At 36.6% G+C, this 26,413-nt stretch overlaps 2 protein-coding genes across 3 annotated transcripts; one reads left to right on the top strand and one right to left on the bottom strand.

Moving 5' to 3' along the window:
- Nucleotides 1-93: 93 nt before the first annotated feature.
- Nucleotides 94-13,807, bottom strand: chpfb (chondroitin polymerizing factor b). Of its 2 annotated transcripts, XM_052130757.1 has the most exons (4): nucleotides 13,435-13,807; nucleotides 7,837-8,404; nucleotides 5,283-5,465; nucleotides 94-2,538 (listed from the first exon to the last, which is right to left on the bottom strand). In XM_052130757.1, the coding sequence occupies exons 1-4, from the start codon at nucleotides 13,725-13,727 to the stop codon at nucleotides 1,276-1,278; spliced, it is 2,307 nt and encodes a 768-aa protein (XP_051986717.1). In that variant the 5' UTR covers nucleotides 13,728-13,807; the 3' UTR covers nucleotides 94-1,275. The 2 variants fall into 2 exon arrangements, with proteins under 2 accessions (XP_051986717.1, XP_051986718.1); XM_052130758.1 differs by lacking the exon at nucleotides 5,283-5,465.
- A 1,054-nt stretch (nucleotides 13,808-14,861) lies between these two features.
- Nucleotides 14,862-19,905, top strand: LOC127646110 (uncharacterized). The gene is made up of 7 exons (XM_052129564.1): nucleotides 14,862-14,880; nucleotides 17,908-18,035; nucleotides 18,142-18,278; nucleotides 18,368-18,461; nucleotides 19,153-19,333; nucleotides 19,445-19,572; nucleotides 19,657-19,905. Exons 1-7 carry the CDS (start codon nucleotides 14,862-14,864, stop codon nucleotides 19,903-19,905), a joined length of 936 nt encoding a protein of 311 aa, XP_051985524.1.
- Nucleotides 19,906-26,413: the final 6,508 nt, after the last annotated feature.

The following is a 26,413-nucleotide window of genomic DNA, read 5'->3' as shown; positions in this document are numbered from 1 at the left end:
AGGCACAGTCTGGTGGATCAACAATGGTGGACATTTAAGGGAAGCGTTGTCATATTAAATCATGCAATTCAAGACTGTGAAAGTATTTGGTAAACACAAGTTGTTTTTATCTGAATATCACATGATACACTAATGCATTGCATGCATAACAGAAGTTGTGGATTGGTTGTGATCATACATAATAATTATAATAATAATAGATGAAAATGTACCCTCACATAAATTGACAGATTTTCAACAAAAATATAATTTGAGCCTCTAAGGCTCTTTATCTGTAACAGTTTGTGTTAGCAGCAGCACGGTGCACAAAAGTAAACATCTGCAGTGCAATGCCCTAACTCTATAATCTCATTACAGCATGTCAGTTCAGCAGAGCTCAACACATAAACTCTACTCTAGGTACTCTACTCATAAACATGTTTTTGATAAAGAATAGAAAACCAAACAAATAAACAAAGCACCAGTGAAATCATATTGCATTATATATATTCATACTTTTGTGCAAAACATAGAAGTGGTTTTTGGTTCATTTTATAGGTTGGTTGCATAGACGAGATGAATTTCAAGGTTGCCATAGTCATCCACATCTAACCGGAAAAGGAAGTGTGGTTGAAAGACTCGAAGGCATTTCCAACATGGGTGGATTCAGAAAACTGGAATAATGCATAAGAAATTTTGGAAATACTTCTATACATTTGCCCTTTCTGAATTGTCCAGTTTTGTTGTAAACATTCATTATCCTTTGTTTTCTTAGCTGCTGCTACAATAAAAGATGCAAAACAAATGCTTTCACTATAATTCGATTCACATTCACTGTTCCAGCTCCGCCACAAACTCTAACAGTCTTTTAGATGCATTACATTTACAATTGAGGAATACAACCCCAAAAAGCACTTCATCCTTGAGGTGCAGCAAAATTACAGGAGCGGCAATACAAAAGTTAAAAAATTGCTCCAAAAAGTACAGTACAGATGAGAAGAGAGGTGAAAGTAAGATTTCTTTAGTGCATTACCAGTTAACTAAGTCAGTTGCTCATGGAAGATATGCAACTATAGATATAGACAATATGTCATGGTCTCAGAATACTTTGGAGACCATTTCTCTATGGATACAGCAAGATACAGATCTCCGAAAACATAATAGTCAAACACAGCTCTTGGCTAATCAGACATCTTTAACTAGAGAGCTACTTTCTAGATGTTGAGAAGTTGTACTGGTAGCATTTAGCCATGCTACAGTTAAGAGTTACCTCACTGTTGCTACTTACGAAGCTCCTCAGGTGCTATTGCCTTGCTCTTGTTCAAATAATAGCATGGCCAGCTGGGAACGTGACCCTTGCCCCTCCAATGTGCTCCGCAGACATCGGTGGAACGCAACCTCATTTAGCCGTGGATCACAAGTCCGGTTGCGATATGCCTGATGCAAAGCAGGCTCGACAGCACGGAAGACGTGCAGTCCCGAGTACTGCACAAACACATCATAAAGGTCCAAGCTCTCCAGCAACTCCTCATTCTCAGGTAGATCCCCAGGCATCCGTGTGCGCGATGTCATGTAGTCAGAGTTGTAGAAGCATGCCTCCACAAAAGTGTAGTGGTCAAAATGACCCGCTTCCCTGACAAGGTCTGGTGAGGCAGGAGGTGTCTGTTCAGGATAAGCTACACGGGGATCAAAATCTTGGAAGTGGATGGGAAAGAAAGCCTGTCTGCCACTAATGGCATTCATGCGGCAGCGATTCAAGAACTCTGAGTTGATTACGGTGTCAGGTGTGACCAGGAGGAAGAGTGTGTCCACCGGGTGCTTCCTAGAAACAATGTCCAGGATCCGCAGGACACCAGGACTCTCTGTCTTTATGCTTATCCATGACACCTTAATGCTTGGATATCTGCGCTCAAGTGTAGCGACCTTCATTTTGACCTCTGAAAAGACATCATTTTTACTCACTTTCTGGGCCTCAGCAGGTTCGTAGGTGAACAGAAAGTTAAGAACTGCATTCTCACCCATCTCTAACAGGTTGGAGGAGCAGTGATCTAAGAAATGCAGCGCTACATGGGACTCAAAACTGGCAAGAGGTAGGAGGATGTGTACCCGTGTAGCCTCAGTGACGTAAGGCATAGGTATAATCTCTACCTGGCTGAGGGGTCGCACAAGATGTACACGCCGGGCAATGGGTTTTTGGTGACCAGACTCAGTCGTGGCCTGGAACTGCAGGTCCAGGGTATACTCCATACCACGTGTATGGTCAAAGCGTCGGTAACCGTTCACCAGCTGTGGAGCGCTCAGCTGAACAACAGGGGTGTATTTCTTGTTGAGCTCTGCAACAGCAACCCCGATGACATCAGCTACATCGTCACGATCAGCGCCATTGAGCTGACACCTGGGGGCGCCATCCACGCAGGAGAACAGATGCTTTTCGGTGAAGTAGTCCCAACGCAATACCTCAAAGCGGCTCTTGGGTTCAAAGGGAGGAGTGATGCCAATGGGCCACAGATCACTCTTGTTTCCATCCACTGCTACTTCACTGACATTCTTTATCTCTGACTACGGGAGAAAAGAAAGGTGTATGAAATGTTATAAAAAGTTATAGTTACCACTATACAAATCCAATTACATAAAATAAAACTGAAACTGAAAATGAAAATGTACTAATGAAGATGGTTATTTTGATGTCTTATAGTAAGTGCAATGTTGCATAATACAAAAGTAGTTGTATACAATTGTGATCTTAAGTTTCCATACCGCTTTTACACATCCGTTGCAGAATCTGTAGATGGTTAGCATTTTTTATTTAGTACTGCCCTAAAAAAGCTGCATAAGAGCAATATATTTGTGTATATTTACACAAATTATCCTGTTAAAAATTTACAGCTTCATCAGGGCAGCACAGTAAACCCAAACTTTTCATCACTGGAAATTTCAAGATTTCTTAATTTAGTCTTTCTTGAAATGTTAGGTTTTGGGCTCATGACTCAAATATTTAAGTTTATTGAAATTATTTATATTAAAAATCCAGTGGTAATAATTCAAACTTCTGAGTACAAAATAAGGATGTGGGAAATACCAATAATTCTTTGTGCTTGAATTATTGAATTATGTTTCCTTGGTCAAAGGGAAGTTATGGGGCATTTAAATAGTTTTTAGCTATTTTGTAGTATTATTTATGTTGTTTTGTTGCAAATACACACTGAAAACCCTAAGAAGTTAATTGCACTCATTTGATTGAGTAAACTCATTCCCTCAATTCCATTAAGTAATGAGGTCACAGAAAACTTGAGTATTTAAGTTCAATTAACTTGGCTTTCAAGTAGAGTGAACTTCAATATTTAAGTTGAGTTAAGTAGACTTTATTCAGATTTAAATATTGTTGTTTCTACTGTTGTACATTTTAATTGATTCAATTTTAGATCAAACAACAGCACAGCTCAATTAAAGATGATAACTGATTCTAAGTCAGTTATTAAATAATTATTTACAGAAATGCATATATGCGCTTCAGCAGCACATGCACAAAAAGATCTGAGATAGTGTGACCAGGGTCCAACTTGACCAAAGAGACACAGATCACTCACATGGTGACATTACGCCATACAACTATTTGCAACAAAGCATAATTAATACTAAAAAGAGCTAAAAACATCTATGAATTCTTAATAACAATTGTTTAAATTCCGCAATGTGTTCCCTCTGACCAAGGAAACATAAGTCAAGCAGCAAGGGATTGTGGGTATTCCCTGTAGGCTCAATTTTGTACTCAGTAGTTTGAGTTATTAACTCTTCAAATCTTAAATCTATCGATTTTTAAGAAAAAAATAAGTTCACAACTTTAGAGTTTACAGTGAACTGGCAGTCAAAAGTTTAAAATAATGAACAGATTTAGATCTTATGGAAAAATATTGTTACTTTTATTCACCAAAGTGGCTTTCAACTTATCACAATGTATAGTCAGGACATTAATAACATGAAAAATTACTATTACAATTTGAACAATTTTTCAGAGCGTTATCATTATCACATGGCTGCTCCTCGTGCAGCAATGACAGCTTTGCAGATCCTTGGCATTCTAGCTATCAGTTTGTCCAGATACTCAGGTGATATTTCACCCCACACTTCCTATAGCACTTGCCATAGATGTGGTTGTCTTGTCTGGCACTTCTCATGCACCTCACAGTCTAGCTGATACCACAAAAGCTCAGTGGGGTTAAGATCCATAACACTCCTTTCCAATTATCTGTTGTCCAATGTCTGTGTTTCTCTGCCCACTCAAACCTTTCCTTTTTGTTTTTCTGTTTCAAAAGTGTATTTTTCTTTGTAATTCTTGCCATAAGGCCTGCACCCCTGAGTCTTCTCTTTACTGTTGTACATGATACTGGTTTTGAGCAGGTAGAATTCAATGAAGCTGTCAGCTGAGGACATGTGAGGCATCTTTTTCTCAAACTAGAGACTCTGATGTACTTATCCTCTTGTTTAGTTGTACATCTGGCCTTCCACATCTCTTTCTGCCCTTGTTAGAGCCAGTTGTCTTTTGTCTTTGAAGAAGCCAGTAGTGCACACCTTTGTATGAAATCTTGAAGCTGATGGAAATGGGGCCTGTCTAGATTTAATAAAAAAACAAATATATTTTTATTCAAATAGTGATGTTGCTGTTTTTTTTTACATTAGTAATGTCCTGACTATACTCTGTGATCAGTTGAATGCCACTTTGGTGAAATAAAGTACCAATTTCCTTCCGAAATAGCAAAATTTGTACATTATTCCAAACTTTTGGCCACCAGTGTATATGTTTTGTTTTATGTCACCATTAGTGTGATAATTGTTCCGTTTGGTCAAGTTGGACCCTGTTGTCTCCAATTAACTTTGTGCATGTGGAGTTAAATTTCTATATTTCTTTTAAGAATTAAGTTTATTTATTGACTGAACTAGAATCAGTTATGAGCTTTATTTGAGCTGTGCTATGTTTAATCTTAAATTGAATCAATTCAATAAACATTATTAACAACAGTAGAAAATACAATATTTAAATAGAAAATCTGAGTTAAGTCTACTTGCATCTAGTTACCTCAACTTATATAGTTTAATTCATTCTATATGTTAATATAAGTTAATTAATATAAGTTAACTGAACTTAAGTGCATATGTTTTGGAGACACCATTACTCGTTTCAATTGAGGGAACATGTTTACTCAATTAATCATAAAAAATAAAATGCAGCTTTTATGATCCCTCTTATTAAAAAAGGATAAACATGTTCAGCTATCATGTTCAGCAAGAGGTGTGTACACTCTAACCTGCAGTTTCTCAATTTCTTCATAGGTCCTCTGCAGCTCTATTTCCGTAAAATGTTTGTGCAGACGGTACATAAGTTCTGCACTGGTCACAGGATGAACGGTGAGAGCATTCTGGAATCCATAATCTCCCATTCTGTTAGGGTCCATATTATTTTCCATTGCAAAATAATTATAATTCAGCCCCTAAGTTAAACCAAAATTGAAATTAGTTAAAAATAAATGTATCAATCAATCAATCCATCCATCCATCCATCCATCCATCCATCCATCCATCCATCTATATATATATAGATGGATGGATGGATGGATGATCATATATATATATATATATATATATATATATATATATATATATATATATATATATATATATATATATATATCTTGTGTTTTCCTAAAAAATAATAACATTTGGCACTATAAAAATAATGTGATCCTTATTGTTTCAACACTTGGCTAATTCTGGTCAGCTGTGGTCAGTAGACCCCTGCAATGTGCTGTAATGCTGTTTAATGTCTTGTCGTAATCATGCTAATCAACTTAACAAATCTCAGTGGGTCTGCAGCTGGCCTGCTGAGAAAAGGAAGTCATATATTCTGTGGCTCAGCAGAGTACAAGTACATCATTCCAGTAAAGTAATCCTTGTTTCTGGAAGCACACTTCCTTCATGGATCCCAACAACATCTGTTTGAAATACTAATGTTTTATGTTCAGGTCAATGCTTTTACGTCAATGTCCAAAAGGTCAGCAAACTTTATTAAAGGGGCTGTCCTAAACCTAATTTAATGAGATCTTGTCCCTGCATGAGACTGATAGCTCACCTAATGAAGCAAGGGATTCTGGTTTCTCTAGCCCTTATGCCTTGTTCATTATTGAATCACATACAGTTGTTCCCAGTCAATGAATGTAATTTTTTTAATTGCGATGAAAGAAATATAACAACTCTAACTTCAATCATGTAAAAGGACTAGAGTTGTGCATTTTTAATGAATATTTTCTCAAATACTGAACCAATCCTCATAAATCATATACCGTTTGAAAGCTTAAAGTCTCAAGAATCAAACTGGTATCCATTTTATACAAATATATGAAAACCACATGAAATTCCAAGTCTAAACAATAGGTGGCTGCAAAGAGCTACTTATTCATCCCTGGTTGAAGAGGAGATTGTTTATAGATTATGAGGACATAATTTTTAGGTTATAAACTGGTAATTACAAGGGCATTATGCTATAAACATGGTTTTAAGGACATTTCTAGTGTCCCCATAACTCAAATCGCTTAAAAAACATACTAAACTATGTTTTGTTGAAAATGTAAAAATGTTTTTGTGGAGGTAAGGAATCTATATAAAAGTATCAAAATCATTATGTCTATGGAGAGTCCTCATAAGGATAGCTGCACCAACGTGTGTGTGTGTGTGTGTGTGTTTGTGTGTGTGTTGCACTCTTGATGTTTTTTCTGCACTGTGCAGTTTTTTTTAATTTTATATAATTAAATATGCAAAAACACAAAAATCTGTTTTTTAGTGTTTCCCATTAATTTCCTATGGCGGTCAAATCAACTCCAGTTGTGTGTGTGTGTGTGTGTGTGTGTGTGTGTGTGTGTGTGTGTGTGTGTGTGTGTGTGTGTGTGTGTGTGTGTGTGTGTGTGTGTGTGTGCGTAAGTGTACCTGCCTTCGAATTGAAAAATACTGTCAACTATTGATAATTTAGCCTCCCTGTTGCATTGAGCCCTTCAATATGAAATAGGGCACCCTCTCAATAAAGCATGGACTCTTGGGCAATGTGGTTTCCCATCAAAACGGAAACAGATCTGTACATAGTTCAGGCAATAAGAACCTCAATCCCCTCTCTTTCTTTAGCTTAATTCAGCACACAACTCTCTCAGCCACATTTGCCCTGTGATAGACAATATATTAGCTTTTGGCTAATTGGAATCTCATGATCTGAGAAATGTAACTGCATTAGTGATACAGGAAGGACCAACTCAGATGCAGAAATTACCCTGTAAAAAATTCAGTGAACAGTACAGCTGTTCAGCCAACAGTGTTATCACCACTTTCTACTAGAGAGAGATTTACAGTAGTTAAAATAAGTTAGTTTAGGGTGCTGGATTTAAAATAACCCATCTTTTGCACTTAAAGCTGAAGTATGTAACTTTTTCAGTGTTAAAATAATTTTTCCTATCCCAGCTTAATATGCTGTGACAACTATAAGTAAGCAATTTATAGGTAAATTTAAAAAAAAAAACTGTAAACACTGTGTCTCTGTGGCACTATAAATATTCCTGTTTGTTTTGAGCAACCTGCTTAGACCTGCCCCAAGAATGCTACTCAACCATTGGAGTTAGTTGGGGGTGGGGCTATTTGTTTGTTCGATCAACAGCAGATGAGGGGCATATTCAGAAAGCTGTTTTTGAAATCATAGTTTATTTTTTGCAGTTCCAGTCGGTGGTGCTAGTGTCGCAGAAATTACAAACATCAGCTTTAATGCTCACTCAAATACTGAATAAACTGTAAGTCATAAAGTTCCTACTAATTAATACTGCTTACCTCATATTCCTTCACACAGCTGATGCCAGCATAATCAATGATACAGCGACCGAGCCACTCATCAGGTCTGACACTTACGATGTCAGTCCTACATTGCTCCAAGAAAGGCTGGAGCTTCAGAAGTACTGCACGGGACAATAGAAAACCTGGTCCACTTTGGCAATACCTCCCCTGTGTTTTACCTCCACTGAACTCTCCTGGGTGGCCCATGTAAAGTTTAAGGTCCATGCTCAGATGGCTCACTAAGGTCTTAAGTCTATCGGGCTGGGTGTAGGTGTCATCCTGAACAAAGTAGAACCAATCATACTCAGCAATGTGGTGTTCTAGATGATATTGGACAGAGTGGAACATGTTTAGGACTGGACGTTCATCACCATGGGAAACCACAATCATTCCATGTGGAAGCTTACGATTGCGAGTGCCTGTAAAGAAGTTGAGTCGGCCATCCAGATGGTGGTTGAGGGTCCGGTTGATAGCCACAGCTAATGTGTTCAGAGTGGTTTTAGAGGTAAATACTGAAATAAAGAGACGCTCACGAATTCCAAGCTCTGTGCTGGCATACATGGCTCTAAGAGAAAATGAGTAAAGAAACAGCAAAGAGTTGGACTTGCAAGTCAAAAGCTAGGATTGCATAAATCAAATTAACCACTCCAACAATTCATAACATACCACACACATCTGCAAGCATGTGCAGTTCATACCTATTATCTGTAACATGTTAATATGAGTACAGTTATTTTTGTATTCATATTACACCTAGAGTAAAAGTAACAATAATGTTCACTGGTAACATACTTAAATGGCTACTCTGGGTTCAATACCAGTTAAACTCAATCGACTGCATTTGTGGCATAATATTGATTACCCACAATAAATAATTTTGACTTGCCCCTTCTTTAATAAAAGCAAAGATCTGTGTTCCAGTGAGGCAATTACTATGGAATTGAATGGGGGCCAATCCGTAAATGTTAAAATACTCACCTTTTCAAAAGTATAGCCACAAGACATAAACAATATGCATGTTAACATGATTTTAGTGTGATAAAATCACTTACTAACCTTTTCTGTGTAAAACTGTAGCCAATTTTGACAATGCAATGTCAACAAACCCTAAAACCTTAAAACGACAGTAACAATGTTGATTTACAGCTCAAATAATACCTGAGATTTAACAGAAGAATTAATGTACTTTCATAAAATGATAAGCTTTGCATTTCTGCCTTTAATCCTTCCAAAATTGGCATTGTAGTGCCTCACTGTAACCTCGATTTTTTTTGTTTTGTTTTGAGGGATGAGTCGAAATAATTTTTTGTGGTAATAAACAATATGCCACAAATGCTGTCTATTGAGCTTCACTTGAATTGAGCCAGGAATATTCCTTTAAAAATTGTACATTTAAATTGGATTATGCTTGTGGTGTGTTTATAGGTTATTGTAGAAAATATGTTTTGATCATTATTTTAAACATCGACATGATTTTATAAATAAATCAATAAAATAATATCAACATAATGCTACTCTATGGTATTTTAAAACATAAGCTCATATCTTCTGATAGCTAAAAGAAATAAAACATCCAGAATGTCAGAAATTTATAAAATTCTATCAAGTGCTTCATGTGGTAACATCTTAATTGACTTCTTTTATGCACGTTTAAAATGTTATTTAATCTGACTATATCAAGCTGACAAATTAGAATGTCAATTAGAAATAGATCCTTGAGATAACAATTGCAAATGACCACTTTTGTCAATACACTTACAATGTTACAAAACAGAACAATAATAATAATAATAATAATAATAATAATTGTTTTAATTATGCATTTTTACACACACCGATGAGCAAAAACATTATGACCATGTGCCAAATATGCTGTTGGTCTTCTGTGTGCTGCCAAAACAGACCTCTGAAGGTGTCCTGTGGTATCTGGCATCAAGATATTAGCAGCAGATCATGGATCAGACTTCTTGGTCCAGCACATCCCACAGATGCTTAAACAGTTTGAGATCTGTGGAATTTGGAGGACAGGGAAGCACCTTGAACTCATCATAATGTTCCTCAAACCATTCCCGAACAACGTGTGCAGTGAGGCAGGGCACATTATCTTGCTGAAAGAGACCACTGCCATCAGGGAATACCATTGCCGAAGGGGAGTACCAGGTCTTCAACAATGTTTAGGTAGGTGGCACGTGTCAAACTGATGTCCACATGAAAGGCTGGACTCTGGGTTTCCCAGCAGAACATTGCCCAGAGCATCACAATTCCTCTACCGGCTTGACGTCTTTCCAAAGTGCATCCTGGCGCCATCTCATCACCAGGTAAATGGCACACACATATACAGACATCTATGTGATGTAAATAAAACGGGACTCATTGGACCAGGCAACCTTCTTCTAGTGCTCCAAGGTTCAGTTACGGTACTCGCGTGCCCATTGTAGGCGCTTTCGATGGTGGACAGGGGTCATAGTGGGCAGTCTGACTGATCTACGCAGCAATTGGCAGGGACAGGGATATTGTTTATCTCTGCGTATTCAAATGCCAGTTGACGGCACATAACTGGAGGAAGGCCATTGAACTGATCAGCTAGTTGTTTCAAGTGTTTGGCAAGCTCCTCCTCCATCTCATCTGTGAATATTCTCTTTGCCTCAGCTACTGCACCCCAGGCTACTGATTTTACTTCCCCTTTCTCTTTTTTCTTTATGAATCTTAGGAGGCTTGATGGCTCTTATAGACTTCTTTCCTTCCTTGACCTCAGCGTCTGCACTCTCCATCTCCTCGAGGGGTGTTTTGCCCCAGGTTGTCTTCCTGGTGTATTGCCTTGGCATGATGTCTTTTCTACAATGTTTATGATATTAAAAATAAAACATATGTAATGTAATATTACATTAAAATATGTTTAAGACTAAACTTAACTTGTGCCTCATGTCTCACTTTACCCCACCGCTACATTTTAGAAAAAATGATCTCTCTTAGCAATTCAGGCTAATCTTCAGCTAGCATAATCACATGGTTTTGTATGTTGGTAGTTTATCAACATGTATGTTATAAGTTTTTCTACCTGAATCAATTTGCTTTGGCACAACAGTTGATTAAGTTGACAGCAAGAAAATTTACTTTTACATGCAAAAAAAATATTTTTGTGAAAAAAACATGCTTACCACAGCACCATAAGGTCCTCTCCTTAATGGCCATGGGGAAATGGGAGGGGCTTGAAAAAACAATGGTCACTTGACCACAAATGTTTTCCGTTGCCTAGATACAGGGGGTGTCTCACATTACCCGATGTCTCACATTACCCCGTTCTCCCCTACACAGTAGGGTGGGATGCACTGTGTGTTGTGACACATTCCTCAGGTAACCATCATTAACATTTTCTCTGACTTGTGCCACAGTACACAGTTCTGTCCAATCGGATTAGACGGGATATCCTTTGTTGCCCTCGTGCATCGGTTTGTCCCTCCTCAGACCACTGTCGTTAGGTATTCACCACTGCTGACTGGGAGCACCCCAGAAGCCTTTTTGTTTCAGAGGTGCTCTGACCCTGTCTTCTGGCCATAACAATTTTGCCCTTGTCAAAGTCGCTCAGGTCCCTGTCCATTTGTCCTGCATTCAACATGTTACGATAACTGATCGTTTGCAAACCATCTAGTCTACCCAGTACCCAGTTGATGATCAATTTTATTCACTTCACCAGTGAATGGTCATATTGTTTTGGCTCATTAGTGTATAATATTTACAGTATATTTAAAATGTGCATATTTCACATTTAAAATGTTCAATTTATTTTTCTCATGTCACCCTTAGTTTTCGTCTCAAAATGCAATTGTTATACAGTTTTGTACTTCTATCAGTGGTCTACATTGTCCTCTACACTAGTCTATGGTCAAGCAGTGAATACCATACTAAACATTGAACTTGCTTGAACATTTTTCTATTTGTTTATTGTTTAATGTTGTTTGGTTGCTGCTACAGTAACTTGGCATTAACAACAGCCACTGTAAATAAAGATAAATAAATAAGAAAAAGTTTAAAAAGCTTCTTATACAGTTTGAATGATTTAATATGGTTTAATTACAGCCTATTACAGTTTTTCTCAATCACTTTGGCTCAATTCTTGATTGAGAATTGTTCACACCAGATTTGAATATTGTATTAATTTAAATTAAGCAAATTGCATGTGTTTTGGCATATGTGTACAAAAGAGCAATTGTCCACAATTGGCACAATAAATGCACTTGAGTTGCTGATCAAAACTGATGAGTTGATTCTCAGTGAAATTGTCATAGTCTTCACAGCTTCTTACATCATGTGAGCCATCACATAAAAAACGATCCATTAAATTATCATAATCTGTCAAACATACATGTAAATTCCATAAATATCTATGACATGGAATGTTTTTCATTGTTGCATTATTTATGTATTTTTGCATGGATGTCATTTTGTGGCAATTTTCTGTTCACTATATATAACTTTACATGTAATAAATGTGTAAAATGGACATTTAAATGTGTTTAGATGTAACACATTGCTACGAAAATAAATGTACTGTCAATGTGCATAATATCCTTTTTCTGTGTACTACAGTATTGTACAGTATTGACTTTTACCAGTAAACTTTTACTTACTGTTATATTTGGTGTATAAAAAGCTCAGTGTGATACACTATATTGTATAGTACAATTCTTGTATAGTAAAGTAAGCAGTGTCAACAAAAATGACATTTGTATATAACAAACATTTCCAGGGTTGACTTCCATGGTGAAATAAACATCTAAACATATTGACCAGTAGCTACAGCTCACATGAAGACAACAAAAAAAAAAAAAAAAAAAAAAATGGTGGCATGTTTTGGGTGAGTTACTACGTTTTGCAGACATGCAATAGAGTTGTGATGACCCATAAAACAGTTGTATCAATTGCACTTACTGTTTAGAGAATGTTTAAAAAAATGAGCCAAATCGATTGAGGAAAAACCATAATTTTATTAGCTATGACATTTAGTCAGAAACTATGATTATCATGGGTAAAAGAGTCAAATAAATAAGTAGCAACACTTGGTATATAAGAAACAATAATTGTTTATGCGTGTCGTGTGTTCATTAAGGACGCCGTTTGTCTTGTTATGGTCACTTACAACTCAGTAGGCACTGTAGTTCAGATTACTGAACCGCTGATCCGTGATTGAAGCCAGGCTTAATGTGCCCTGATGACATAATACGGCTCGAGAGCACAAGGAGCAATAAGATCCTGACCCACGAGCTCTACTCCTATAGTAAATTCACGTGCGCAGCAGAACCAGTTGTAACAGGGCTCGTGCCTATCTTTGCAAGTGTGAAAAAAACCTGATTGTTTTTAATAGTTTTAATAGCAGCAGCAAGAATAGCTAAATCCTTTCTACTTGGGATGCTTGTGTGCGTGCGTGCGCGTGTGTGTGTGTGTCTGTGTTTTTTTTTTTTAATAAGAAATAAGTTTTGTTTGAATCCTTAAGTCGTATGTTTTGCTAAGCACTGACAATCTCTCGTGCATGCTTGATGTACAGACTCCTTTTTGTATGGGCTAGGTTTAGATTCAGTCATTATATCCTACACCTACCTGAACACTTTTTTTGGAGGTCCTTGTTGGGCAGGCTTATTGTATGGCACTATTTTGGGCTCAAAATCCTTTTCGAGGTTTCCGTTGTTACTAGTGGTGCCAGAGAATACCGAACTAGGTTTACGGGCCCCCTTCAAACTCCCAGGCTGCGCTATGAGCATCTCGTCGGAGTCAGAGTCGCAGGACTCATCCACCCAGGTGCCGCTCAAGAGACTCAGAGAGAATCCCAGAGAGATGCCCAGAATAATCGGCGCAGTCGGCCTGATGAGAGACATCAACATTGAAATCCTCATGCTTTCGGTGGTGTATTGTTCACTCCTTAGCTGGGACAGCACTTTAAGGAGATGCTGAGTAACTCCGTCAATAACGTCGCTTTCTCTCTCCTCACACCTACGAAGACCCGTTTCTGTTGTCTTCTGACGTGTCATCGCCTCGGACTCCACCCTCTAACCAGACGTCAATCAATGCAAATTCTCAAGCTCTGATTACTGCAATTCGACAGAGGCATGCACAGAGGAGGCACCATCTGCAAGATCGCAATTTGGGACATTGAAACCTATCATTAACGCCAGCTATAATTTAAGGGTAAAACGAATTTGGTCGTTTGCCCTAGGATTTTGCGAGGAAACCACTTTTGACTATGGTAGTTTATGGTCTTTCTTTGTCAGACGATCATTCTGTTTGAGACTGTAATATCAATTGAAATGGTTTTACAAAATGACAAAAATACATTAATAAATACAAATTCACAAAGGTGGTTTATAACACATGAGTTACTTTCATAGAAATGTAATCTTTGGGTTTATGATTTTTTCATACATTTTTGAAAATAATTTTCTATAAAAGTCCTTTAAATATTCTTTAAGTGGTGTAACAATCAAGTAAAAGGTATTAAAATGCTTTCCTTGCACCTTGAATAGCCTACACATGAATCTACACAACTTAAAAAGAAGTCTGAGTCAAAATTATCAAGAAGTTTTCTTAGGGTTTCTCCAGCTGACCTAAACAAAATATCAGACAAACAACAAAATATCCGATTTAAAAAAGGTTACTCACCCTCATGACATAGCAGATGTGTCCTTCTTTTGCTGAACATGAACAAAGATTTTTTAGAAGAATATATCAGCTCTGTAGGTCCACACAATGCAAGTGAATGGTGATCAGGCCTTTTATGCATAAAAGTAATCCATACGACTCCAATGGTTTAATCCATGTCTTCTGAAGCAATCCAATCGATTTTAGGTGAGAACAAACCAAAATGTAACAAATTTTCTCTGTACATCTGGCCATTGCAGTCTCTAGGCACTATCATGATTTCAAGCTTGATTACACTTCCTAATGCTTGGCGCATGACCAGAGCGCTAGATGGCACAGTAGGAAGTGTAATCGAGCTTGAAATCATAATTGCCAAGGAGACCATTGTCAAGATGTACAGTGAAAAAGGAGGTCTGTTCTCAACCAAAACGAACTGGGTTGCTTCAGAAGACATTGGAGTATGATAGATTGTTTATGCTGACTTTATCTACTTTTTGGAGCTTCAAAGGCCTGATCACCATTCACTTGAATTGTACAGACCTACAGAGCTGAATTATTCTTCTAAAAATCATTGTTTGTGTTCTGCAGAAGAACAAAGTAATACACATCAAGATGGCATGACGGTGAGTAAATGATGAGAGAGAATGTAAATTTTTGGGTGAACTAACTAGTGGTGGACTCTGTGAGGCAGAGGCGAACAAAATAAAAAGGGCACCAGCTGCATGTGGTGGGGCACTAGCGCACATCATTTGTGATGCATTTATGGTGAAACATTTCCAAACTTTGGTTAAGATTATTTGTTTTATTATGTGACTCAGATTTTAAGTATAACTACTACACCTCTGTGAAAAACACACAGGGAACTATTAACTATTTAACCATTTATTTCACACACACACACACACACACACACACACACACACACACACACACACACACACACACATGTTGTGTTTCCATGTTTTATGGGGACTTTCCATAGACATAATGGTTTTTATACCATACAAACTTTATATTCTATCCCCTAAACCTAACCCTACCCCTAAACCTAACCCTCACAGAAAACTTTCTGCATTTTTACATTTTCAAAAAACATAATTTAGTATGATTTATAAGCTGTTTTCCTCATGGGGACCGACAAAATGTCCCCACAAGGTCAAAAATTTCGGGTTTTACTATCCTTATGGGGACATTTGGTCCCCACAAAGTGATAAATACACACTCACACATACACACACACACACACACACACACACACACACTAATTTCTGCCTTTCCAGTTTCTGCCTTTCCAGTGACTTGAGATGGTAAGGCAGTGATGACCTGATAGGATTGCCCCAGTCGGGGTGTCATCCTTCCCTAAATTCAAAATCTATGCTTTGCAAGAGCACCCAGACATCACATGGTATACAGCTAAAAAACAAACCAAAAGAGAAAATGCAGTCTACACACATTAGTAATGTATCTTTAGTAAAATGCAATCTTTCCGTTGGTTTAAATGTAACACATATTGCTATGTAACCTACCTCAAACACTGTAGTGGGATGTGAAGGTTACAGCTCAGACTGCACTAAACCCACTGACAACTGAACATTTTAAAGGAGGTGTGGCTGAGTGTGTGTGAGGATTGTTCCAAAAATACTCCATAGTACTCCACCCAAGAGATGATTCTACCTCATTTGCACTCTCTTTTGGAACCAATAAACTCATCCAGACAGTTTTTACATCTTTTTTTCTTTTTCTAAATAATGTTTAACTTCTCCACGTGTATCTCAAGTACAAACCTATGTGAATTGGCTTCAAATATCAAATAATACGTATATATACAATAATAGTTTTCATAAATTGTATCATGTAATTGTATTATCGCTATATTAGAGATGTATGGCACAAAATATGTTGCACATGGACTGCAAACGTACGCTAAAGTTCGTTAGATTAGATACCTAATCAATGTTAATAAATAATAAAGTAATTACGGTGTATGTATTTTACAAACCAGTATTTCCCATTAGTCCTCTAGCCACAGGCGTTTTGTAAATATATGTATTTAAAGACTTTGTGGCACAAAAAAACTTTTGTGGCGGTCTTTTAGCCGAGAAGATCCTTTTCCCGCGGCATGCGCGAAATGAGATCGGTCGTCGTCGACACAGAAAGCGTCCTTAAAGTTTTAAGTTAAACGTTTTCAAACACATCTCGAACCACCTGCATTGTCTATTCTGTTGCGATACGAGTTGCCATTTTTTTTTTTTTGTTTATTCTAAAAAGTGTTCAAAATGGGCGGCAAACAGCTGGCTACAGCAAACAAAAAATATATTTCGTCGTGGAATAAGTCCTGAGGACACCATGTGAAACATTACTTAAAACGGTAAAACACGTCAAAACTTCAGTTGAAATGTGAGTTTTAGTGAAAAGTGTTTTCTTTATTTATTATTATTCTCTAGTAACGCAATGCACTTCTAAGGAGTATATGGAGGAAAGAAGAAATTGGTTAAAATTGACGGAGCAGATTACAACAGTTTGATGACAGAGGGTAAATTCTTCAATTAAATCTTCACTATTAGCTAAAGTGGTTATCATTGCTGTGTTGAGTTTGAATGCGCTGTAATGTATTGGCTGGATCTCCATATCTCTTGTCCACCATAAAGTCAAGAAGAAATTTTCAATCCATGAGAAGGATCTCATTTTACAAGATGACACTGGTGTGGAGGTAGATGAGGATGTATTCACTGACCTGCTGCAGGAGAGATCACACGATATACTTTAGAGAATTGTTGACCAAGATTCAGGCAAGTGTTGTATCTGTGATATACAAATACTTCCCTAGCACACTTGATTAAATTCATTAAAGGAATACTTTACAAATAAATATATATTTGCACTCTCATGTCAGTCCAAATCTGTTATTTGTCTGTGGAGTTTGGATTGCTGCACTTTTACATTCAATGTCTTCCATGAAGTATCCAGTTAACATAGTATCCACAAATCCAGTTATATTCATAGTATTTCAAAGCTACAGGATGGCATTATGTGAGGAAAATACAGAATTTTAAGTTGTTATATGCTGAAAATATTTCCCTCTGCCATACCTCTTAGGTATGAAACAATATGATAGTAAGTAATTTAAGTTTATTTTTATTTAAGAATTTTCAGTTTTGGGAAAATGTCCTTAAGCAGTATTAGCCATTTTAAAAAGAATAGATAAGTGGAGTGTGCATCACTATAGTGCAGAGTTATAACAAATTGAGTTTTATAATTGTTTATAATTTTATAAATAATATAATTTGGTTATATTAAAAATATTATACTATAATCTACCACTTCTAACTTTTGGAAATTTGGCTAAGGACCAACTGTGATTTTAATTTCTTAATAATTTGCATGCAGCTCATTTAACATGTTTAAATGTGGTTTAAAGTGTCTTATTTGTACTTCCAGAATGCCCAGTCCTCGATTCCTCTTGTAGCTCACAAACTGACACACTATCACTGTCTTCTGAGACTGATGACAGTGCTGGACCAAGCTCCAAGAGACCTCGATTTGACGAGACTTTTGAGGCAAAACAGGTGATTCTGTTAAAATTCATAATTTACCAGCTGGGTTGTTTTGCATTATAGATATTCAAAAAAAATTATTATGAGGCATTACAACACATATTTCTTTTGATTATAGTTTGTCAATGGAATTATGGAGGAAAAGGCAGGAGGACCTGCGATTTTGGCTGAATATAAAGAACATGGCAAACTCAAAGACTCAACACGGCGACACTTAGTCAATATTGTAGTTGCATACGTAACTGACAAAGAAGGGTAAGCCACAGTTATATCTAACAATTACATTTCTGTAATTTTACTGAATAATTTAATGTTGTAACTACTCCCACATGTTCTTCTCAAAGACGCGTCCCTTCCAAAGAAACAAAAATTCGTTGTGCTTTGGGAAATGTAACACTATTCCCATCACTGAAGGATCCATACTCAACAACTGGATATGTAAGTACTGAAATACTTTTCTCATTGTGCTAAAATACTTAATGGAAGACTTAAAATTGGAATGTTTAAGAATATTTCAGGCTTTGAGCAAACAGCCAAGACTCTTGTCACTGTTGCTAAGTCTATTATATTTTGTACAAGCATTTGCACACTAATGCCTAGTATAATGAAAAGTTCAGATTTGTTAAATGTTTGGATTGATCTACAATCTTTTTGTTTTTTGTAAAGGAACATTTCTATGACCCCAAGAGCAATCAAGGATACATATCCTGGCGGCTGAAAACGGTCTCACGGCAAAGCAAACACCACAGCAAACAGGATGCCAGGTCAAGTGGAACATCAGGAACTGTGGGCAGTGGAGGTCCCACAGCTCATACAGCCACTTGGAACCACTTGGAGCAGCAGTTGGAGGGTGACCAATGCGAGGAAGCAATATCTTTTATGAATCATTGTACAGACAAGGACCAGATTTTTGAGAAGATGAAAGTAACATTCAAGAATCGGCAGCAGCTTACCCATGATGCAATAAAGTCCAACATGGTGCTTTCAGTTTTTCCATGATTTCTTGATACTAAAGGATTGGTAAGATATAGTTAATAGCATAATGTGAAGAGAAAAAAAATTATTATATGGGAAGGGCATAGTGTATAGGATCAGTAATGTTTATAATGTTGATTTGTATTTTTTACAGGTACTTCAAGACTTTAACATCAAATTTGGCACAGAAACAGCTTCCAGACTTCTTGAACAATGGGACGGTCTAAAGCCCAAGGTCATCTCAAAGGCAAAAACCCTTACTTCCAACTTGCATCTCAACAGCCTGCTTGCAGCTGCTCAGGGCAATGGACAAAACAATGAGCCTGAATGGCAAGGTAAAGGATTTTTTTGTTACTTGTAAAGATTATGTAATTTTTTTTGTCTGTTTCTTGGAATGTTGCTATTTGCTGTTGATCTACCTTCCTTTATTCATGCTTTTTTTGCAGGATGGGACAGCGACATGTCCTCTATTTTACTCCTGGGCTACCTTTTGCCACCTTCAGCTGGTGGTAGGAACAAATCCATCAAGATAAGCATCCAGGAGGCTATGGACTATATCGTGCAGTTTCACAAGGTTTGCATGCAAGCACTAGTAAGCCATTATGCAGCATGAGTTGGATTACTTCTTCTTTACTAAGTTTTTTTTCTCTTATTTCAGTCTTGCCGCAGTCTAACTGAACACATTGAGAAGACTGAGGGTCTTCAACCACATCTCCTTGCAGTTGGCTCGGCAAAGAACAACATCCACAATTTCTATATTGTGTTGGATGGACAACTCATCCCATGCCAGGCAAAGTCTTCCCTTGCTGCTTTTGATGAACTTTTTAAAGCATATTTTGTCTTTAGTGTGTCATACCCCCACTGCTTAAATGCCATGTATACGTTCATCCAGACAACAATCTACTAGATTGATATTGGCAGAGTTCGTGAAACCCCAAGGGTTAAGGACCTACGATCCAAACTTTTGAACTAGTTCAACTGCCTGGCACTGAAATGTTTCGCTGTTTTGTTTGCAAACTGGTGCATTCAACTATTAATGACCTTATTCATCACCTAAAACTCATTCATGCTTACTATCCTGGGAAAAAATTGAACTTGAAATGTGCACAGAACAATTGTAAGCACAGCTTCCTGACCTATGCAGGATTTCGAAAACACTTGACTAATAGACATGACGTTCTAGACCAAGCCGTGACTGAAAATCAAACTGGTGGAGCTATTGACCAGTCAGATTTAAATGATCACATTGAACTAAGAGCATCATCACCTAATGATAAAGGGAACGTGACTGAAACTCAAGAAATGTGTGCATCCATTATCGCTAGATTGCAAAATAGTGGAGTAGCAACCAATGTTGTAACATCTTTAGTATCGGATATGGAAGAACTGGTCCGTGAAATACATTCAAATATCAAAAATAATGTGATGAAATTACTTCCTGCAGATGATTTTTCAACAGCATCCAAAATAGATGACTGTTTTAATAACCTTGATAATCCGTTCACAAACCTGAGTACAGAATACAAATGGAAAAAATATTTCAAAGCGAAATGGGCTGTTGTTGACCCTACAGAGATAAAGTTAGGGGTAAGATTTGATAGTAGATTGAACCGGGTGACACGCACATATGATCAAGTCCCTGTAACTGACAAATTCATTTACATTCCCAAAGTGTCTAACATTCCCCTGTTAGACACTTTGCATTTTATATTTAGGAATTCAGAGATAAGTAAACATATGTCAAATCCAAGTGAGATTAGCACTGTCTATAAAGATTTTTGTGATGGAAGTTATTATAAAAGCCACCCACTATTCAGTAAAAAACAAAATGCACTTCAGATACAGTTATTTTATGATGAATTTGAATCTGCTAATCCCCTGGGCTCTAAGCAAGGCATCCACAAAATCGGAGCCATTTACTTTATTCTCAGGAACTTTCCACCAAAGATGAATTCAAGTTTAATGAATATTCATTTACTGTCATTATTCCATGCACAAGATATTAAGAATTACGGATTTGACGCAATTTTGCGGCCCCTTGTTGAAGATTTGAAAGTCCTTAAAAGTTCAGGAATTCAAGTTCCTTTCTCCAAAGAGCCATTGTTTGGCACAATTGCCCAGGTTACAGGGGATAACTTGGGGATGCACACACTTCTTGGATTCATGGAATCTTTCAGTGCCCATTACTTCTGTCGGTTCTGTTTAGTAGACAAGAAAACATTGCAGTCAGTTTTCAGTGAGGATAACACTAATATTATATTACGAAACAAAGCTTTACAAGAACAACACTATGCAGATTTGTTAGCTGATCCTACCATCACTGCATCTTTCGGTGTTAAACGCACATGTCTGCTCAATGACTTGCAATATTTTCATATTTGTGACAATTACGCTCCAGATATAATGCATGATATCCTTGAGGGTGTTGGACAATATGAGATAAAGTTACTTCTTGAATATCTCTCTGGCATTATATCGAGACAAGAGATTTATAACAGAATTTATTCTTTCAATTATGGCTACTTGGAAAGAAAAAATCGGCCTAATAGGGTAAATCTAGAGCAGGCGGGGAATGGTATTGGACTGAATGCCATTCAGACATTCTGTTTAATTCGTAATATTCCTCTGATATTTGGAGACATTGTTGATGAGGGAAACAAACACTGGCACTTACTACTTTTGTTATTGCAGATCATTAACATAGTGTTTTCTCCTCTAGTAACAGAAGGTATGACCTACTATCTCAAACACCTTATTGTAGATCATCATAGTCTCTTCAAAGAGTTATATCCACTCAAGAATTTGATTCCAAAGCACCACTACATGTTACATTATCCACGCTGCATACGCAAGATTGGTCCGTTAGTACATGTATGGGCAATGCGCTTCGAGGCTAAACACAAGTTTTTTAAAAACAGTATAAAAAACTTCAAAAACATCACAAAGTCTCTTGCGTTAAAACACCAGTATGCAATTGCTTATAACTGGGAAAGCATGCCTGTTAGAAATGTTGAATATGGGCCCTTGAAAATTCTGCAGGTTGAGGATTTGCCTTACCGTGACATTATTCTTGAAAAGTATCCACATTTTTGGAATGGTGACATCACAGTAGCTTCATGGTTAAGACATTCTGGAACTGAATATCATCATGACCTACTGATTTGCAATAAAATGAAGAATGACCTACCAGTTTTCAGTAAAATTACTGAAATCGTTCTAATAGATGACCAAAACTGTTTGGTGACTAAAGACTTTGAAACTGTTGGTTTTGTTGAGCACCTTCATGCTTACCATGTCAGAGAACAGAATGTTTTTGGTCTGTCAAGAGTAGAGGATCTTCCTTTATTCAGGCCATTTGATTTGCAAGCATCATATGGTTTTGAAGAACCATATTTGTATATTGTTCCAATGCATTGTTTTGTGCATGAAGATCTTTAATCTTCATGCACCAATTTCTTATTTGTTGGAGAGCAGACAAGCTAAAAAACATTTTATTTTTTTTTTTTTAATGTAAAATGTATTTACAAATTCAGTCCAGTTGAATGGACACTTGACTGCTTTTATTTGTAAAAGAATAGTATTGTTGCTTTTATAAGGGCATGTTCATGCTTACCATGTAAGAAAAGAATGTTTGAGAATGTTTTTCTCTGTTAAGAGTGGATAAGCTGTCCTTTTTCAGACAACATTAGCTATTAGTTAAAAACATGTTTAATGTTTTTTTTTTTATATTTGATATTGTGCAATTTTTATATACTGTCTTATATACTTGTACTAATTTCTGATTTGTCAGAACAGAAGTTAATGGATTCAGATGTTTGCAAATTGCTAATTGTTGAATACATTGCTTTTATCTCTGAAAAGAGTTTTCTCTCGGGAAGCATACAAATTTGACTTTTATTAAATAAAACTAACTTTTTTCTACATATATTTGTCATAGTTGTTACTATAACACACACAAATAAATAATATGGGGGAGGGGGTGTAATTTTCAATATATTAGCACATTGCAGGTGTGTATTTATCCCTACAAGGGTGTATATTTGAACACTAGTGGGGGAAGGTAACACTTTGAATGGTTATACATACACTTCTTTTGGGTGTATGAATAAACTCTCTCAGTGTTAAAATGTACTCTGTGAGTAATGTACATATTTGACACTTTCAAAGGTGTTATTTTAACTCCAAAATGGAGGGAGTCATATATACATTTCAAGAGTGTTAAATTTGACTCAAATTGAGTTAAATGTACACTGGCTTTTTTGCTGTGTGTGGGTGCATGAAGGGGGCACAAAGTGGTAAAACACTAAGAAACAAACTTTTCCTGGTCATGTATGCTAAATCATTAAGGTGAGAAACCATTACGTCAGGTCAATGAATTTTCATATTATCTTCCAAAGCATTTGACAGCAAGCTTCCTATTCACAATGATGTTCTCTGTGGTGTGAGCCAAATGCCTAGTATCTTCTTTAGCTCAAGAATACTGTACACAATCACAGTCATGCCATGCTTTGTACGCACACAAATCATTACCATAAATCAGCTAAACACAAGCAAATTGCCATACTACACTCAGCTTTAAAAGTTCACACACATATGGTGCTATATTCAGAAAATCACAGCTCTGTTCTTTCTGTCATTCTGTTCTCCCCTGGAGCATTACATCTGTTTTCTCTTTCTGTTTGCCTGCAGCTGCTTTTGAAGAGGTAAGTGGACATCTAAGAGCTTTGTTATGGTGTCCTGCAGGTCCACGGTTGTTACAGAGAATACATTTAGTATCTTTTAATGTGGTGGTTATGACACAATGAATATTCTGATGATGGCTTTGTGGTTTACTTGTTGCAGAGGAAGCAAAGTGTGAAGTTAGGGATAATTATAAGCAATTTAAAGTGCCTTTAGCATGGAAAACCTATACACTAAGGGATTTTGGAAATGTTAGATTTGATAATAATACAGATCCCTGTGACTTATTCTAGATAAACAGAAGAAAGAAAAAAACAGTTCACCAGTGAAAATTGTTGCAGTCAATGTAGTTGTTGTATTTTCCCACTAGATGTCAGTACTTTATTGAATGGTAGACCAAAATGGACCCAGATTGCTTTCAAGTGATTTTAAACTTACATTCAACAAAATTACATTTGAGTGCCATTTTTAAATATGTATAAATATGCATCTCAAACTGTAATTTCAACACATTAACATGTTAAAGGAATTGTTCACACCAAAATGAAAATGTAGTCATTGTTTACTCACCCCATATGTTGTTATAACCCTATTTGACTTTCTTTCTTTTTGTTAACACAAAGGGCAATTGTGAAATATTTTTGTGCTCAGTGATGTCATAAAATGGTAGTTTATGGTGACTACCTCTTCAAGCTTCAAAAGAATGCAAAAATATAATCAGAATTCTAAAACAAAAAATATTTCTGTGATACTCATGATTGTTATGAAAGCATACGATAAGATTTGGTGAGAAACAAACCAAAATCTAATGTATTAATTAGAGAAAATGTTCACTGACAGGGCACGAGAGCAATAGTTCACACAGCAACATTGGGCTGTTCAAGCAAAAACACATTTTGTTTATCTAAAACAGGCCCTCCACAGCGATATCGACAACAGAACACAACACAGCTGCCCACAAAACAGAGAACAGAACTTACAAACATGTATGAAGAGTTTGTAGTTGAAGAATCTATGCATTTCTATGACCGACCTTTTTTTTTATGTTTCTTTATTCGGAAATCAAACAGAAACACAGAGGAGGCTACAGGCAGCCACAGTCACACCATGTCCTGAAAAAGGTATTTTTTCTATGGTAATCATAGTTTTTGTCCTAACCAGCAGTGGTGAGCTATGGTACATTCTATCGATTGCTTGTTTTCTATTTTCATCATTGCGCAGGTAACTATGTCCACTGTGAACTGGCACCGGTCCAAAAACTTTCCAAAAAACAAAAGTAAAATAAGGCTGGGCATAGAAATGCATAAATTCTTTGACTACAAACTCTTCAGATATGTTTAGTAATTTCTGTTCTCTGTTTTGTGTGCAGCTGTGTTTTACTCTGTTGTTGCTACTGCTGTGGAGGACCTGTTTTTAGATAAACAAAACAAATTTTGAACGCCCCAATGTCGCAAGGGGGTTGCGTGAACTGTTGCTTTTGTGGCCTATCATGAAAACGAGATCTATTGTCAGTGAACATTTTCACTAAATAATACACTGCATTTTGGGTTGTTTCTCATCTAGCTTCATTGTATTCTTTCATAACGTTCATGAGACTCATGGAATAATTTATTAGACTTCTGAATTATACTTTTGCATTCTTTTGAAACTTGAAAAGGCAGTCACTATAAATTGTAATTTTATGTCATCACTGAGCACAATATTGTTTCACACGTTCACCCTTTGTATTAAGAAAAAGAAAGAAAGTCGTATAGGGTTATAACAACACAGGGGTGAGTAAACAATGACTGAATTTTCATTTTTGAAATTTGTTTGAATTTTCATTCACTTTAAGAGAGCAAATGGAATTGTTAATGTTGAACTTGACAGAACTTTGCATATGATAATTTTACATATAATTTTAAGTGTCACTTTTACAAGATATAGATCATTTAAAATAAATATCTAGATGAATGGACAAAGAATAACACCTACAATATGAAACTTCTTTTTCCTAAAGTCTACTAGTTCAATCAAAAAACCTGACTTGTAATCAGTGAAACAATAGTGGTAGATTTGAAGGTCCGAGACCTTTCAGAGTGGACAGAGATGATTGTCCAGGCTCACAGTTGTGGTATTCACTGTAAGCCATCATAGTGTGGGGGGCCCTGAGCCAGGCATTGTCTATTCACAGCTCACAGTTTTCATCTGAACACTGAGGCTGTTTACTGTTTCTGGGATAAACGCAAGGAATGTATGGCAGAGTTTACCAAATAATTTCACTATGCCACCGCCTCCCTTGGAAAGCCCATATCACATGATTGTAGAAGCTTCTGTTTCATCAACACACCCACTGTTATTTGCAGGACTCTGACAAGCCATAGCAACATAGAAGCTTATATTGTGGGTTTCCTTCCTGAGACTGAGCAAGGGCAAATGTCTGATAACCCTAATATTTTGTGTAGAAGACTTATAGGTCATAATTAAATTAATTAAATCAATTTTGTGAAAATTCATAAAAATATGAAAAATTTAAACTGTACAATATAATTTGTTGCCCTGTTACTGAATGATTAATGTAAACAAAACAAAAAAAAGTTTTCTTAATTTGAAATTGCTAATGTAATCTCAACACAAACACTTTGTGTAGAAAAAACTTAGTTGAATTGGGTAAACCTGACAAAATCAGATGTCAAATAAGTGTTTTATTTCCTCTGTATATTTCAAATAAAAAAATCCATAGCTAAACCCAAATT

Source organism: Xyrauchen texanus, chromosome 7 (genome assembly GCF_025860055.1).
Source record: "Xyrauchen texanus isolate HMW12.3.18 chromosome 7, RBS_HiC_50CHRs, whole genome shotgun sequence".
Taxonomy (NCBI): domain Eukaryota; kingdom Metazoa; phylum Chordata; class Actinopteri; order Cypriniformes; family Catostomidae; genus Xyrauchen; species Xyrauchen texanus.
Note: the sequence above shows the minus strand (reverse complement) of the source record. Positions and strands in the feature narration are given on the sequence as shown.